The following is a 17,500-nucleotide window of genomic DNA, read 5'->3' as shown; positions in this document are numbered from 1 at the left end:
ATTTATTTCATATCCTTGGCATATTAAATCTAATATCTTATATATGTGTGTGTACATATAAAGTTGTACATGAATACTTTTAACACAAACAGTAGCATATTGTATACATTGTTCTGCACCTTGCCACTTTTCAACTCTGCAGATTTTTCCATATCACAAACATGTGGATACATGTTCTTTTTTCCTGCTGCATAGTATTCTATCGCACAGTGGTATCATGATTTACTACAACAGTTTCTTACTAATGTACAATTGAATCTTAAGGCATTGAATTTAAGTAATTAAGAAAATTTTAAACATCTAAGAGCAGCTGGAGTAGAGAACAAATACAAAGTTTTCAAATTCAAGGCTTAACTCCAGAATATCTTTTGACCAGAAGGGGGAACGCTAGTGGCAAAACAAGCAAAACGATGGGAAATTTCCCGGGCCAATAGGGAAGCAGAGGGTCCAGCAAGGAATTATTGCCGGGTATGCCTTGGAGCGCCCTACTGCTTAAGTAGTAGGCCATGCTCCAAGCCAAGCTTTCTCCAGGCTGCAGCTCAGATATACCAAAGTGCGTCGGCGTTACGCACCGTGAGATGATAGGTGACCATCTCCACCCTCCGGCGGGGGCCTTCTACCCAGGCAGGGTTTGAAACCCCACCACCACCAGGCCACGAGCGCAGGGGGCGTACACGTGGTGACCTGCCTGGGGCCGGTTCCCGGCTCTGGCTCCTCCTCCCTCCTGCTCTCGCTCTGCTTTCTGCAGTATCACGTGCAGCCGCGCCGGGTGCAGGATGGCGGCAGCGGCAGCTGCGCTGGGTGTACGACTACGGGACTGCTGCAGCCGGGGAGCTGTGCTCCTTCTCTTCTTCTCCCTGTCCCCTCGGCCCCCGGCCGCCGCCGCCTGGCTGCTGGGCCTAAGGCCCGAGGACACCGCTGGAGGCCGCGTATCCCTGGAGGGGGGTACCCTACGCGCTGCAGAAGGCACCAGCTTCCTCCTGCGCGTCTATTTCCAGCCCGGGCCCGCTACGCCCGCGGCGCCGGTGCCCGCACCCACCCTTTCCCCGGGGGAGAACGGCACCGGCGACTGGGCTCCGCGGCTCGTGTTTATTGAGGAGCCCCCGGGCGGGAGCGGCTTGCCGCCCAGTGCTATCCCCACGCGCCCGCCAGGGCCGCAGCGCTGCCGCGAGCAGAGCGACTGGGCGTCGGACGTGGAGGTCCTGGGGCCCCTGCGCCCCGGAGGCGTGGCGGGCTCGGCTCTAGTCCAGGTGCGGGTGCGGGAGCTACGCAAGGGCGAGGCAGAGCGGAGCGGCGCGGGCGGTGGCGGGAAGCTCTTTTCCCTGTGCGCCTGGGACGGGCGCGCCTGGCACCACCACGGCGCCGCTGGCGGCTTCCTGCTGCGCGTCCGCCCGCGGCTCTACGGCCCGGGCGGGGACCTGCTGCCCCCCGCGTGGCTGCGGGCGCTCGGGGCGCTCTTGCTGCTCGCCCTTTCTGCCCTGTTCAGCGGCTTGCGCCTGAGCCTGCTCTCGCTGGACCCGGTGGAGTTACGGGTGCTGCGGAACAGCGGCTCGGCCGCCGAGCAGGAGCAGGCGCGCCGCGTGCAGGCGGTGCGCGGCAGGGGAACCCATCTGCTCTGCACGCTGCTTCTGGGCCAAGCCGGAGCCAATGCTGCCCTGGCCGGCTGGCTGTACACCTCGCTGCCGCCGGGCGTCGGGGATCCGGGGGAAGATTACGGCGAGGCGGGGATTCACTTCCCGTGGCTGCCGGCACTCGTGTGCACTGGCGCCGTGTTCCTGGGTGCGGAAATCTGCCCGTATTCGGTGTGTTCCCGGCATGGGCTGGCCATCGCCTCGCACAGCGTGTGCCTGACCCGGCTCCTGATGGCAGCCGCTTTCCCCGTGTGTTACCCTCTGGGCCGCCTGCTGGACTGGGCACTGCGCCAGGAGATCAGCACTTTCTACACGAGGGAGAAGCTGCTGGAGACGCTGCGGGCCGCGGACCCCTACAACGACCTGGTGAAGGAAGAGCTCAACATCATCCAGGGTGCCCTGGAGCTGCGCACCAAAGTTGTGGAGGAGGTCCTGACCCCTCTCGGAGATTGCTTCATGCTGCGCTCCGACGCCGTGCTGGACTTCGCCACGGTGTCCGAGATTCTGCGCAGTGGCTACACTCGCATTCCCGTGTACGAGGGCGACCAGCGGCACAACATTGTAGACATTCTGTTTGTCAAGGACTTGGCCTTCGTGGACCCCGACGACTGCACCCCACTCCTCACCGTCACCCGTTTCTACAACCGGCCCCTGCACTGCGTCTTCAATGATACTCGTCTGGACACGGTGCTGGAGGAGTTTAAGAAGGGTGAGCAGTGATCTATCTCCCTCTTCAACTTCTACCCCCATCGGAAATATTACCTTTCCATAAGCCGGTGAGGCTTCAGGTACCCAAAGCAGTTCTCCTTTGGTACCATAAAACTCAAGATAGACCCCATCTCGTGACTCCCTGCTCTTTTCATTTCACTTCTTCCTACTTCCTTTGCAGCTGACTGAGCTCCAAGCCTCTTCCCCCTGACTTGATTCATAAGATGCCCTATATTTCTCCTCATTTCATTCCAGTATTTTTCAGGGTCTACCAATTGTCAGGTATTGTGCAGGATGGTCTTTGAAGATAGTGCTTGGAGATCATTGCATATAGCTCCTCGCCCATTACAGGAGGAATCTCTGTAGGTTCCCATAGCAAGCAATTTTTACTTGAAACTCCCAGGGCTGAAAGCTCACTTTTTCCAGGGCAGACTCACTACACTGCTGGACAGCTCCAGCTGTTGACTAGGGCCTTCTAACATGGAATAGAAATTTGTTTTTTCCCAAGCTTCTCTCTGGGTCCTAGTTATGCCCTTTGAATTGCAGAGTAAGCCCCAAACTCTTTAGACACTAACCCCCGTCCATTTAATTTTCCATCAGCTGTTCACTCCACACATCAAGTATCCAGGTTGGAGATTAAAAATTGACTAAAACAGTGAGGTCCTTGTACTTCTGGATACTGTGGTCCTATGAAGCAGGATAGATCCAGACCTGAGGAAATATTCTGGTAAAGGGAACCACTAGAAAACTTGTATGTCTGCTTGAAAAGAAAATTTGTTTATTTCCTTCAGAGCAGTCACCATCCCCCACCTTCCTTGATGTCATGCTTATAACATGTTCACTACCTGTCTGGGGTTTGTCTTTAGAAACTGTCTTCTGGGTTAAATACAATTCATTCAAGAAACATCAGCCTGGGTACTGTGGGGTCAATCCTCTTGGCATTCCACAGTTTGACTAGTTAACTGGAGTTGACCCAGAAGGGCCCTCGGTTGTTTTTGAAAATCAAATCCACCTTCAAGAGTCACCGTGGAGAGCATTCAGAAGACTCACAGACCCTAAGAGCAGTTCAAAAATGATTTGAGAAAAGTAGCATAGTTAGAAAAAGGTAAGGCCTTCCAGAATGACTGTTTTGAAGGAAGCCCTCGTCTCTCTACGTTTGAGTTGGCATGTTTATTACAAATTGAGCTGAACAAAAATTAATAATACAACCGTTTTTAGAATCAGTCTTCAAATGTAGCTACCGTGTGACCAGCAGAAATCTCATTTGACTGTGTGTTTTTTATTTTGTTTGTCAGAAAGTCAATTTCATTGCCTTATCATCACAAGTACTCTTTAGCTCTTTGCATACAAAGAGATAGCTAAGGTCTCCCTTCTGCTACCAAAGGGGAAAAAAATAAGTCAAAAAGCTGCTTTAAGTCTTATTTGGGGAAAGAATAGCCCTAGACTTTGTGTTGGTATATGAGAAGAGGAAGTGTGTGTGTGTGTGTGTGTGTGTGTGTGTGTGTGTACACGTACACATCAGCTGTTTTAGCCCAGTTTGGGCTACTGTCTCACCTTCTGTCTCTCCTAGTTCTTACATAACCCATTCCCACTGCACTCTTGAGGTTCATCCATCCCATCTTAGATTATTCTTCCACTTTGTGTACCCTACAGAAGGGAGTCTTGTATCTGGGCATAAAAGCTGTGAAAATCTGCATAAGTTTATTAATAATGCCATAACAAAAATACCAAACACTGGGAGGCTTAAACAACAGAAATTTATTTTCTCGCAGATTTGGAAACTGGGAGTCTAAGATAAGGTGTCATCAGGTTTGGTTTCCTCTGAGGACTCTCTGCTTGGCTTGCAGATGGCCACCTTCTCGCTGTGTTCTTATCCCTAGAGTCTCTCTGTGTGTTCTAATCTCCTCTTTTTGTAAGGACACCAGGCAAATTATATTAGGGCCCACCCTATCAGCCTCATTTTAATTTAACCACCTATTACATGTGATATTTAAGGTAGGATGCAGTTTAAGAGTGTCTCATTGTCATGTACTACAAAAAGACATTTTTAATGAAACTCCTATGAACTCATTGATTCATTCATTTAGTATTTATTGAGTATCTGCATGTTAGACCTTAGGGAAGACAGTATGGCTTCCCCCAGAAAGTTAACAGTCTGCAATGGCATACTGTATTAGAATGAAGGCAGTCTTCAGAAACCTTCATTCTACTACTTCATTCTGTTTTACTAACCTGTGTATCCCCAGCACCTTACACAAAGTAGGCCACTCAGAAAAGTCGGTATTGATCTGAAATGAGTCCTGTTGTAGACTTTCTAAATCTGCTCTGAAAAAGGCTTGTTACTGTTCTAGTAGTTCGTTTGTAAGTAGGTAGATCACGAGGAAGAAGCAGGCCATTACAGTGAACACCATGCCAAGGAAGATATGTCCACGTTCCTGCAGAGTCTTGCTCTTTCCTCAAAGTGTGGCCCATGAACCAGCAGCCTGGGCCTCACCTGGGAGCTTTTAGAAAGGCAGAATTTAATGCCCCACTCTAAATCCACATAATAAAAGTCTGCATTTTAACAAGCCCCTAAGTGACTTATGTTTACATTAAAGTTTGGGAAGCATTGCCTTTGGAGAACCCTTATTAACAGTGATTGGTAGCCTGACCAGGCAGTGGCACAGTGGATAGAGCATCGGCCTGGACACAGAGGACCCAGGTTCGAAACCCAAGGTCACTGGCTTGAGTGTGGGATCCTACCCATGACCCCATGGTCGCTGGCTTGAAGCCCAAGGTCGCTGGCTTGAGCAAGGGGTCACTCACTCTACTATAGCCCCACAGTCAAGGCACATATGAGAAAGCAATTAATGAACAACTAAGGTGCCACAACAAAGAACTGATGCTTCTCATCTCTCTCCCTTCCTGTCTGTCTGTCCCTATCTTCCCTCTCTCAGTCTCTCTCGTTAAAAACAACAACACCAAAAAAAAAAAACAAACCCCAGTGATTAATAGATTTACTTAGATAGAATAGATACAGCCCTGGCCAGTTGGCTTAGTGGATAGAGCATCAACCTGGTGTGCAGACATCCTAGGTTCAATCCTCTATCGGGGCACACAAGAGAAGAGACCATCTGCTTCTCTTCTCCTCCCTCTCCCCCTTTTCTCTCTCTTTCTCTCTCATAGCCTGTGGCTTGGTTGGTCCAACTCGGCCTCAGGAGCTGAGGATAGCTCAGTTGATTTGAGCATTGGTCCCAAAGGAGGGGGGATTGCTGGGTGGATCCCTGTCAGGCGCATGTGGGAGTCTGTCTCTCCATCTCCCCTCCTCTCAAAAAAAAAAAAAAGAATAACTACAAGGAGTAATTATCAAGATGGATGTTCTGTGGCTCCAAGCAAAATAATACAGAGGTCATTTCTACAAGGGTTATGTTTGTACCCTAGATTAGGGGAAGAAAGCCAAATTGAACTACTCTTTTTTTTCCCCCCTTTAAAAATAACTTTTTAAGTAAGCCATAAAAGCCCTTCCATTTCCCTCACTTCTTGGCATCTCAGATTACTTCACTACCTACACAAACCCCTTAGGAAGGAGGGGAGGAAAACAGTAATATTTTAATAGGAACAACAGTTACCATTAATTGAATGGCAAGTCTGCCAGGCACCATGCCAAGCCTTTTACGTACTCAGAACAACCTTCCCTGGTAGGTGTTATTAATTCTATTTTACAGATGAAGAAACTCAAACTCAGATCAATTATAGGACATGCTCAATTTTCCATAGCTAATAACTGACTGAAGTGTGATTTGAGCTACGACTGTAGGACCCCAAAGCCTGTCGTTGTATGTCCCACTGCCTCAGTCTACTCCCTCTCCCATCTCAGAACTCCTACCCACCTACAGGGTTCAAAGCCGGCCTTTCACTTCTGACTTGCTGCCCATGGCTGATTCACCTCTAGGTTCTGCAGGTTCGACATGTACCTTTTATAATGATAATAATTGCTAACATGCGTATTGCATTTACAAAACATTTCCCCTACCTTCTCCTCTCGGATCTTTTTTTTTTTTAATAATTTTATTTATTTATTTATTTTAATGGGGTGACATCAGTAAATCAAGATACATATATTCAAAGATAACATGTCCAGGTTATCTTGTCGTTCAGTTATGTTGCATACCCATCACCCAAAGTCAGATTGTCCTCTGTCACCTTCTATCTAGTTCTCTTTGTGCCCCTCCCCCTCCCCCTTCCCTCTCCCTCTCCCCCCTCCCCCCCGTAACCACCACACTCTTATCAATGTCTCTTGGTCTCACTTTTATGTCCCATCTATGTATGGAATAATGCAGTTCCTGGTTTTTTCTGATTTACTTATTTCACTCCGTATAATGTTATCAAGATCCCACCATTTTGCTATAAATGATTCCTCTCGGATCTTAAAACAACTCTGCAGTTACAAGTGAGAACCCTGAAACTGCCCATGATCATTGCTCAGCTAGTATATTTCAAGGCCCATATTCAGATTCAGTTCATGTGACTCCAAAGCTATATTGTCCATATGGGATTTTACCTCTGTCCTTCTGATGGTCTCCAGGTCTTTAAAGTGGAGAAAAGGAAAATGGTCTTTCCAGCTAGCATGCTAGCTTTGCAAAAGGGAGCACTAATTCTCTCTAATGGATGACTGTGAGTTCCTTGAAGGCAGAGAGTGAATTTTAAATTTACTTAGTATTTTCAGGATAAGCACAGTGGCTACCATGGTTTAGGGATGAATAAACATTTATTGAAGAAATGGTTTTAAATAGCTAACTTCTGTATTTCTATGTTTGAGTGAGATAAACCCTGAGTTCAGAAAAATCAGTGGTGTTTGTTCCATTGACTATAATTGAGCTCTCCTCTTCCTGTTGCTGGGTTCTCGACCCCAATTACTGGCACCACTGCCCCTCTAGTCTTCCAGGCTACATCCTGTTCTCCACCACCCACCTGCGTCCTACTAATCACAGTCAGTCTGCTCCAGCTGCCCTAACGAATCTCCGTACACTAGGTGGCTTAAGTATGAAATTTATTTGTTCATAATTCTGTAGTCTGGAAGTATAAGATCAAGGGTCCAGCTGTTTTGCTTTCTGGTAAGAGCCTCTTCCTGGCTTGCTGAGGGCCACCTTCTCACTAGTCCTCACATGCCCTTTACTGAGTGCACGCATGGGGAGGGGCAGAGAGAAGGAGAAAGAGAGAATAGAAAACACACTCTGGCCTGACCTGTGGTGGCACAGTGGATAAAGTGTCAACCTGGAAATGCTGAGGTCGCCGGTTCGAAACCCTGGGCTTGCCTGGTCAAGGCACATATGGGAGTTGATGCTTCCAGCTCCTCCCCCCTTCTCTCTCTCCTCTCTCTCCCTCTCTGTCTCTCTCTCTCCTTTCTAAAAATGAATAAATTTTTTTTAAAAATTAAAATAAAATAAAAAAAGAAAAAAAAAGAAAACACTCTGGTTTCTCCTCTTCTTACAAAGACACCTAACTGTTGGATCAGGGCCCCACACTTATGATCTCATTTACCCTTAATTACTTCCTTAGAGGCTGCAGTAGGGTTTAGGAATTCAACATATGAATTTGAGGAGGGCTAACATGAATTTATGGATATTTAGTCCATAACAATCACCAAAGTCCGCAAAAAAACTTGCCAATATTGCATCTAAAATCTTTTCTGTATCTATACACTATTTATTCCACTATTTCTTTCACTTAGGTTATTCATTGATTTTATTCAACACATATATAGTTACTGTGTATCTTTTGTGTAAGCACAGTGGAAAATCCCACCAATGTGATCCTTGTCCGCATGGAGCTTTCATTCTAATGCAAGAGACAAAAATTAAACAAATGAGATAATGGTTAAAAGTATAAGCTTTGCCTGACCAGGCAGTGGTGCAGTGGATAGAGTGTCAGACTGGGACGCAGAGGACCCAGGTTTGAGATCCCAAGGTTGCCAACTTGAGTGCAGGTTTATCTGGTTTGAGCAAAGCTCACCAGCTTGGGCCCAAGGTTGGCTTGAGCAAGGGGTTACTCGGTCTGCTGTAGCTCCCCGGTCAAGACACATATGAGAAATCAATCAATGAACAACCAGGTGCCGCAAGGAAGAATTGATGCTTCTCATCTTTCTCCCTTCCTGTCTGTCTGTCTGTCCCTATCTATCCCTCTCTCTGATTCTCTCTGTCTCTGAAAAAAAAAAAAAGTACCTGTATAAGCTTTGGTGCCAGATATAGCCCAGGTTGCATCCTAGCCTCGGGCAAGTTACTTAACTGTTATCTGTTTTGTTAGCTATAAAATTACGATGAGACAAAATTGCATTATAATGCTTATTTAGTAACTTTCATTTAATAAATGCTAAGTAGATGTTGGCTATGATTATTAAATATAAACAATTAAATCTATTACTCATTAGTGCAAATGTCTCCTAAAGAGTTTTGCTTTTTCCTATTTTTGTCTCCCTTAAAATTGTCCTTCCCAGTGCTACTAAACCTCTGGGAATGTCATCCCCTGCTTTAAACTCTCCACTCACCACTGCCTGCAGGACGAAGGCTAAGCTCTGCCCTCATCACCTGCTCCCTGTGATCACCCCTGTGGCTGCATCTCTCACCACCCCTGACTCAGCTGTGTGCTTCAGCAACATTCAACTTGTGGCCACACTGTCCTATTTCCTGCCTTTGTCCCTTTACTCATGATGTACTCTTTGTCAGAAACATGCATTGCCTGGCTGACCCCTGCCCCAGTTCCTCCCTTTAACACTCAGCACATGGGCTACCTTCTCCAAACCCCAGTGTTGGCCAACCTAATCGTTCTGTATCTCTATTATTGAACTAATTGGCTCTATTACTTGTATTTGTAGCATCCTAGCAATGAATATGACACATAGTAAGTTTTCAATACATTTTGTTGAATGAATGACTGAAGAGCTCATACTTTAATATAATGGAAGGGATCTGCAGAGCCCTAGTAAATGAATCATTAAGTATCTCCAGCCCCATCATTTGGGACCATGCAGCAGGACAAAGTCAAATTTTAAATGCTGGAAGATGAATGTTGAATGTATTATTTCTTTGCTTCTTTAACTACTTCTATTTATGAGAGCAATTACCTAGCCCTTTTCATGTTCAAAGCAGTGTACTAACAGTTGGTTGTATGAAATTCAATCCCTGTTTCCAAACACTCTACGGCCTAATGGGAGAAAGGCAGTCCACTTTGTAAAGGTAGAAGGCAGGCTGGACTCACCTTCCGCCCCCTATGCCTCCACCTCAAACAATAGTGCAATTATCAAGTCACATGTTAGCATACAAGTATATGGATAAGACAGACTTGTACATAAATTATTAAAATAAAAGTGCTCTAATAGAAATACAAAAATGCATTGAAAACATGGAAAAGAGCATAACTATGGTTAGGCTTTTTTTGTTTTGTTTTGTTTTTATAAAAATTTTTACTGAAGCTTATAAGTTTCTGTACTGAGTATTTATTATAGAAAATTGAAAAATATAAAACAGTAGGAAAAGTATGAAACCACCCTGAAGATATTCATCCCACTATCTTGGAATAGTAACTCAATTTCTTTTTAAGTGAGAAGAGGGGAGATAGAGAGACAGACTCCCACATGCACCCCAACCGGAATCCACCCAGCAATCCTCCTTTGGGGCTGATGCTCGAATCAACTGAGCTATCCTCAGTACCCAGGAGGATGCTGGAACCAATTGAGCCACTGGCTGAGAGAGGGGAAGAGAGAGAGAGAAAGGGGAGAGAGAGCAGAAGAGAAGCAGATGGTCACTTGTCATGTGTGCCCTGATCAAAAATCAAACCCAGGACGTACACATGCCAGGCCGACGATCTATCCACTAAGCCAGCTGGCCAGGACTCAGTATTTTTATCATATTAAAAATATATTGCACAGGCCCTGGCCATTTGGCTCAGTGGTAGAGCGTCGGCCTGGTGTGCATAAGTCCCGGGTTCGATTCCCGGCCAGGGCACACAGGAGAAGCGCCCATCTGCTTCTCCACCCCTCCCTCTCTCCTTCCTCTCTGTCTCTCTCTTTCCCTCCCGCAGCCGAGGCTCCATTGGAGCAAAGATGGCCCGGGCACTGGGGATGGCTCCTTGGCCTCTGCCCCAGGCGCTAGAGTGGCTCTGGTCGTGGCAGAGTGACGCCCTGGAGGGGCAGAGCGTTGCCCCCTAGTGGGCGTGCCGGGTGGATCCCGGTTGGGCGCATGCGGGAGTCTGTCTGACTGTCTCTCCCCGTTTCTAGCTTCAGAAAAATACAAAAAAAAAAAAAAAAAAAGAAAAGAAAAGAAAAGAAAGGGAAAATCCATGGTCTTACCTTCTTCCACAAATCAAATATCCCATTCTAATCCCAAGAGTAATTTTTTTTTTTAATTTGATGCTCTTTTTTTCACTATAGTCTCCTTGGGATTGAGTTCTGTAACTTGGGAAGACTCATTTACAAAATGGAGCCTTAGAGATTTATTGAACTTAATTTCTAAAGTTAACTACTCATTTGTTGGATTGTTTTTATTGAAAGAAACCATTGCTATATAGTCAACAGGAGGAAGGAGTGAAGCTTTGTTTTGAAGTTGAAGATCTCGGGCACTGCAGCTGTGGTATTTAACTCAATGGAACAAGTAGCTCTGCTGGGTTAGTGACACCGTCTTCCTAAACAAGAGGCAGCATACCCACTAATGTTAGGGCACTCTATCTGTAGACTATCATAGCCCTGTAAAATTATGTACAATGGCCTATTGCCATTTTCATACTCAGTCTTTGCTCATTCATTGAGCCATTCATTCAGTAAATATTTATTGAATTCTTGCTTTGGGCCAGGCACAAAGGTAGGCCCCGGGAATACAGCTGTGAACAAGAGAGACACTGAGCAGTCAGTCATTAAAAAGCTGAGTGGTAGCCACTTTAATCTTTGGTCCTACTGCATGTGGTTTCTTGACTGAAAGTCCATCCAAACAGCCAGTAAGGACTCAGTAACATTTTCACCGAGGAATAATCTAGTTGAAAAGTTGATTATAACACTGAGGTTGCCGGTTCAAAACCCTGGGCTTGCCTGGTCAAGGCATATATGGGAGTTGATGCTTCCTGCTCCTCCCCACTTTCTCTCTCTCTCTCTCTTTCTCTGTCCCCTCTAAAATGAATAAATAAATTTCAAAAAAAAGGTCAGTTTTTTGCTTTATCACTCCAAAGTCTTGTAAGAGCTCTTTTATCAAGAAGAGTAATCATCTCATAGCTAAGTGTTTTTAAAAGCTGCCAAAACATTAGTGCTATATTTTTTTGTCTTGTCTTGGTTTCTTGTAAAAGAAAATAAAATTATTTTCACTCAAAGTTCAATTTATCTGGTATAATTAGATGTAATGTGCTTTAAAATTTGTTAAATGTTGCTAAATAATAATTAGTAATATTTAGAATGAGATGCTTACCTTTTAAACAATAATTAGAGTGAATAGTAAACAAAGCAGTCTATTATGTACATGGAGGAAGAAAAAAAGAAACAAGAAAAAGTAAAAATAATGACACAAGAAGCTAAAATACTTAATATTTCTTCTTTTTAATTTTTTTTATTTATTCTTTTTTTTTTTTTTAGAGAGGAGAGGGAGAGACAGAGAGAGAGAAAGAGGAAAGACAGAGAGAGAGAAGGGGGGGAGGAGCTGGAAGCATCAACTCCCATATGTGCCTTGACAAGGCAAGCCCAGGGTTTCGAACTGGCGACCTCAGCATTTCCAGATCAATGCTTTATCCCACTGCGCCACCACAGGTCAGGCTAATATGTCTTTACAATTTTTTGTTATGATTGTTGTAATACTGTTCTGCAACTCTTTTTTTCTTAGCCTGGCAAAAGAAATAACAGATAACAATAGACCCTAACCTGGAATGGGCATTGAAAAACCTGAGAGAAAATCTAATTCACACTCTTTTTTAGATTTAGTTATCTTTTCTAGGATATAACAGCCTTTATTGTCAGACTATCTTTTTATCTAATCTAAATCCCACAGGCTGCAGTTAAATTCTATTTCCTCTTTGTGACTCCTCTTGTATTTGAAGAATATAATACCTCTCCTTAATTCCATTTTTTAACAATCAAATACATTTAGTTGTGTACCTGGCTCTCTTAAAGCATTTGGGTGACTCGGGGTGAGAAGGGCTGTCTGTGGATTTTGCTAGTATTCTCTTAAACTGGTTTACCTCTGGGCCCACATTTTGGACCCCTGGACCTTCAGTAACAACTCTTGGTTCTCTCTTCATTTTCTGCTGTCTATTCCTTTCCAAATTGGGGTTTCTCCCCATTTAATTTTCCCTCCTCTCCCCTCCCCTCCCCTCCCCTCCCCTCCCTTCCCCTCCCCTCTCCTCCCCTCCCTTCCCCTCCCCTCTCCTCCCTTCCCCTCCCCTCCCCTCCCCTCCCTTCCCCTCCCCTCCCCTCTCCTCCCCTCCCCTCCCCTCTCCTCTCCTCCCCTCCCCTCCCCATCCCATCCCATCCCATCCCATCCCATATGATTTTATTCTGTGTCAGTCCTCCTGCCCTCCCGGTGCTTGCATTCAAGTAGGGAGATACACAGTAGCCAATAAATAATTACAAACGGTGACAAGTGATTTGAAGAAAAAGGATAGGGATCTATGAGAGCAGATAGTAAGGGCCCTGACCTGGTCCTGTGGGTAAGGATACACTCCCCCTTCTTGAGTGATATTTGAGCTGAGTCCTGCAGCTGGTGAGGCACTGACCAGAGCAAGAGCTCTCCAGGAGAAGGGAGCAGGCGTGCAAAGGCTTGATTGAGGAAAGAGGGCCAGTGTGGGTGCCATGTGGGGTTCCTGGGCCATTTCACATCCCTGAGAGAAAACGCCACCTCCGCCAGCCAACCCTCCCTCAACCTCAAGTGACTACTGTCAGTGTTAGCTGGACATTTGAATGCAGTAGCATTCACTGAGTGGGCTCTGGGAGATGGATGTGGATGTAAATGAAGAAAAGACCCTGTCTCCCAGGGACATAAAGGGAGGAAGGACCCAAATGGAAATTATACAAAGCAGCCTAGAGGACAGGCAAGGGCATCCAGACAACATCTGTGGGGGACGGGGGAAAGGAGAAGTAATTCCCTGGAAGGATCTGGGGAAACTTCTCTGAGAAAGTAAAAAGAGAGGTACTCTGATAAGCAGTTATGATGGAACAGGCATTCCATCTGAGGAAGGAGCTTGAGCTAGAAAAATAAAGGCAGAGAGAGCCAGCACTACATTAGAATGCTGGCAAAGCGATGAGCGTAATGCTGCCTGTCTTCAAGCGAAATGGGGAAGTAGGTAGAATTAGGTATTTGTCAAACGTAATTTGTTTTCTCCAAATGCCAAAAGTGTATCTTTTAATCATATTTTGGTGGTGTTTCTAAAATGTTTTATACCCATTTCTGCCTTCCTGAACAAAGGATACTAAATATAATTTAATCTTTTCTCGAAGTCACAGGAGCATGTCCCTGAGAATGTAGTTACTTTATGCAGTATTATGAAACAGTTCTCTGTCTATGCTTTTATTTCTCTCTGTCCTCTGGCTATCAGCTGCTGGTTCTCCTTGAGCAGGCCTCCAGCAAATCCCTGCCCCACTCATCACAAAACCACTCTGAGCCTATTGGAGAGCTTTTATTTAACTGAGAAACCAAGTAAACACACATGTTGGGAATTGTGTGCCTGGTGTACAATAAGCTTCAATAAATATTTGTTGAATAAATGATTAATTAGGCTTGAACTGGGAGTTTGGGGTATGAGGTTGGTATACAAACATGGGATAGTTCCTTCTGGGACCAGATTCAAAGCTGTGCAAAGTCAAACCTCCAGATAATGGGTCGTCACACTGCTATTTTTGTAGTGTTGCTTAGCAAGCCGAACTGCCAATCAGCTTAGATTCTAGTGACTAACAACTATTTTTTTATGCCCTGGTGATGCTGGTTACCATGGTGCTCTGGGTGGCACAGTTGGCTTTTTTATAATTGCCTTTCAGTGGCTCAAGACATTTTTTGTGTGATAAATGCATTGATTACTCTATTTCCAATTAATTGGAGCAGGATAATTACTACAAAAGACAGCCTCTTTTTTGCTGTTGTTTTAAGTAATAACTAGAGAGAAGGACTTCTGGTTTTCCAATCTGTAGGACTGATATGATAACAATTTTGTCTTTCTCTTTCTGATTTGATAGAAAGTGATTTGGTTTGATTGTACAGATTTTTAAAAATATCTAGCATGTGGTAAGGCAGCTTTTCCTCATCTTATTTCAGTGGAATTCTTCAATATTAAAATACAAACATTAGGAATTTGCAGCCCTTTGTAAACTCAAGAAGCTGTAACTGTTGGCACTGTTAAAATTCGAGCATATTATATATAATCACAAAGAAGCATCCTGTAAAGCAAAGCTGTTTTTGCAGTCCAGGGCTGTTTCAGCTTATTCAAGTAGAGAATTTTAGAGCCAGAAAGGGCACCTTGGAGATCGCCTAGTCCCATCCATTTTTTTAGGTGTAGACAACTGAGACCCAGAAAAGACAAATAATAAAAATAGGATTGATAAGCCTTTATGGTTGCTAAGCCTTTAGACTGGCAAAGATCTTTCCAAAACAGTAGCTTGTGTGCTCACCGTGCATGTGAAGTCAGTAGAATTTATCCCCATTTTGTACATGAGGCACCTGAGATCTGGAGACATATGTGTCCTGTTCAATGTTAGTGACTGGGGCAGAACCAGAAGTTACATCTGTGACTTGCCATCTTAGACTGTGGAGCCATAGACACAGAGTTGTAAACACCTGGGCTCAGATCCCAGCCCCTTCGTTCACTAGCTGTATGACTGGGAGGTCCCTTCACCGCTTCATATAATAAGGTTTATCTTCCTTCTTCCAAAAATGGAAATAATGATACTACATTGTAAGTTGACTGCAAAGGCTAAAGAAAATACCTGTATAGTACTCAGGACATTCTACCATTTACTTCTTACCTTACTGATCTTGTTGAATGAATAGTATTTAGTTAGACATTCTGTATATCAAGTGCTGATCCAGCCCAAGTAAAAGTCATTGTATATAATAAACAAAACTGTGAGCTATTTACTTTGGATAGGGCCCAGGAAACCAAAATTGAGTTCTGGCAATTTTCTTACATTTCTTTTGTTGTGTCATCAATTAGCATTAGGTTTCTCCACCCATTACTCTGCCCTTCCTCAGGCATTTCAGGCAAATAAAAAACATCAGGTCAATGAAACCCTTCAAACTCAAAGCAATCCATTAAAATGAAATACCAGGCTAGACATAACAAGGTTGGACCAGAAGGCAGAAGTATATGGTAGGTAGGTAGGACTGTGACTCCTTTCTACTTCCCTGTTCTTTTTATTATTATTATTATTATTATTATTATTATTAAGTGAGAGGCAGGGAGGCCAAGAGACAGACTCCTGCATATGCCCCGACTGGGATACACCCAGCAAGTCCCCTACAGGGCAATCCTCTGCCTATCTGGGGCTGCTGCTCCATTGCTCGGCAACCAAACTATTTCAGCACCTGAGGCAAGGCCATGGAACCATTCTTAGTGCCCGGGGTCAACTTGTTCAAACCATTTGAGCCATGGCTGCGGGATGAAAGAGAGAGAGAGAGAGAGAGAAGGGGAAGGGTGTGGAGAAGCAAATGGTTGCTTCTCCTGTCTGCCCTGACTGGGAATCAAACCCAGGATTTTCAAAGGCTGGGCTGATGCTGTTACCTCTGAGCCAACTGGCCAGGGCCTCCCCTTCCCTGTTCAAAGCCCTCCTCCCTTGCTGATTCACTAGTGAGGTGCTGGGCATTAGCTCTATATACTTTCCTCCAGGCTCTGGACATTTTCAAATTAAATTTCATTGTTCTTAAACACACTCAAGATAGGAAACCTGAGATTTGACCTGAAATGTGGAGTCTACAAGGTGTGTTGGAAGATCACAGGCTGTGGACAGACTTGGATATGTTTCCTGGCTCTGTTGCTTACTAACTCTGGGCCTGAGGCAAGTCACTTTATTTTTTTCTGAGTCTCAGTTTTCTTGTTCACAGATCAGTAATAACAGTCCCCATTTTGCAAAGATATGATGAATGTATGCACCTGGTGAACACTAGGTATGGCAGTCACAACAATGGCAAAAACTGGAAAATGGGGTCATTGTTGACCTGTTCTCTCAGGTCAACTTTGTTTAGATCAGAAACAGTATGGAGATCATTGGAGTAGTTGTAGGCTGTCTTCACCTGAAACGAGAACCTTCAAAAGGATTTTGTCTGTTTTACTTCAAATAGAACCCCGAGAGTCATATCTCTCTTCTCCCAGGGACCAGCCAAGTTTGACCATACCCCCTGGGCTGTCCAGAACTAACTGATCTGTGGACAACTAAGACCAGTCCTTTTTCCTTTCAATCTATTTTTCGCATTGGTTCATGACCTGAGAATGTCTCTATCAACCAAAGCTTAGCCAGATCACTCTGGATCATCATGGTGATTTTTAAGCAGGGGATTCTGGTTATATTTAGCTGAAACTGGACAGAGACAAACTGGCTACATGGGCAGCTCCCAAGACCAGTTCTGAGTCTGAGGGGCCTGAGGTTAAACTATCCAGTTTTATTTCGATGTGTCTTGAGATTTTCCACAAATACCAGCTAGGGTGGGTCCTATTTAATTCCCTGAATTCAAATACTGGCTCTACCATTTATTAGCTGAGTATCCTTAAACCTAAACCAATTTTTTTTTAATGGGGAATAAGCATAATACATTGTGAAAGAGTAGTGGTAAAGAAAGCAAGGCATATACGTACTAGAAAACTACAGAGGCCTTTGATGGCAGCAAGAAAACTTCAGAAATGATTCTCCCAGTAACTGGTACATGTACTGAGATGAGAAATAACCTCATAAATGCAGTGTTTGGGAACAATCTGATTTTGATGGACAGGATAGGTTGGAGCTGGAAAAAGTGGAAGGAAGATTGTTAGGATATTAGTACAGTTGGATGTGGTGGGACATAGAAATCAAGGACTGTACGCATGCAATTGGAAGAGGGTAAAAACCTCTGAGACTTCATTAACTCTGGATGCTCCATCCCAATCTCTTTTACTGCTTCCTTCTATATCATATCCACAGATATATCCTCAGCACTTGGAGTAGGTCCTGCCTATACCAGGTGCTCAAATATTTG

At 44.7% G+C, this 17,500-nt stretch overlaps 1 protein-coding gene across 2 annotated transcripts in view; it reads left to right on the top strand.

Annotated features, from left to right (window-relative positions):
• Positions 1 to 722: 722 nt before the first annotated feature.
• CNNM1 (cyclin and CBS domain divalent metal cation transport mediator 1) overlaps positions 723 to 17,500 on the top strand; it is a 72,357-nt gene continuing 55,579 nt past the window's right edge. For both annotated transcript variants that reach the window (XM_066355540.1, XM_066355539.1), the window contains exon 1: positions 723 to 2,340. In XM_066355540.1, the coding sequence (XP_066211637.1) occupies positions 777 to 2,340 (1,564 nt within the window). In that variant the 5' untranslated portion in view covers positions 723 to 776. The remainder of the gene's footprint in view (positions 2,341 to 17,500) is intronic.

This window comes from Saccopteryx leptura, chromosome 13 (assembly GCF_036850995.1).
Source record: "Saccopteryx leptura isolate mSacLep1 chromosome 13, mSacLep1_pri_phased_curated, whole genome shotgun sequence".
Classification (NCBI taxonomy): Eukaryota; Metazoa; Chordata; class Mammalia; order Chiroptera; family Emballonuridae; genus Saccopteryx; species Saccopteryx leptura.
Note: the sequence above shows the minus strand (reverse complement) of the source record. Positions and strands in the feature narration are given on the sequence as shown.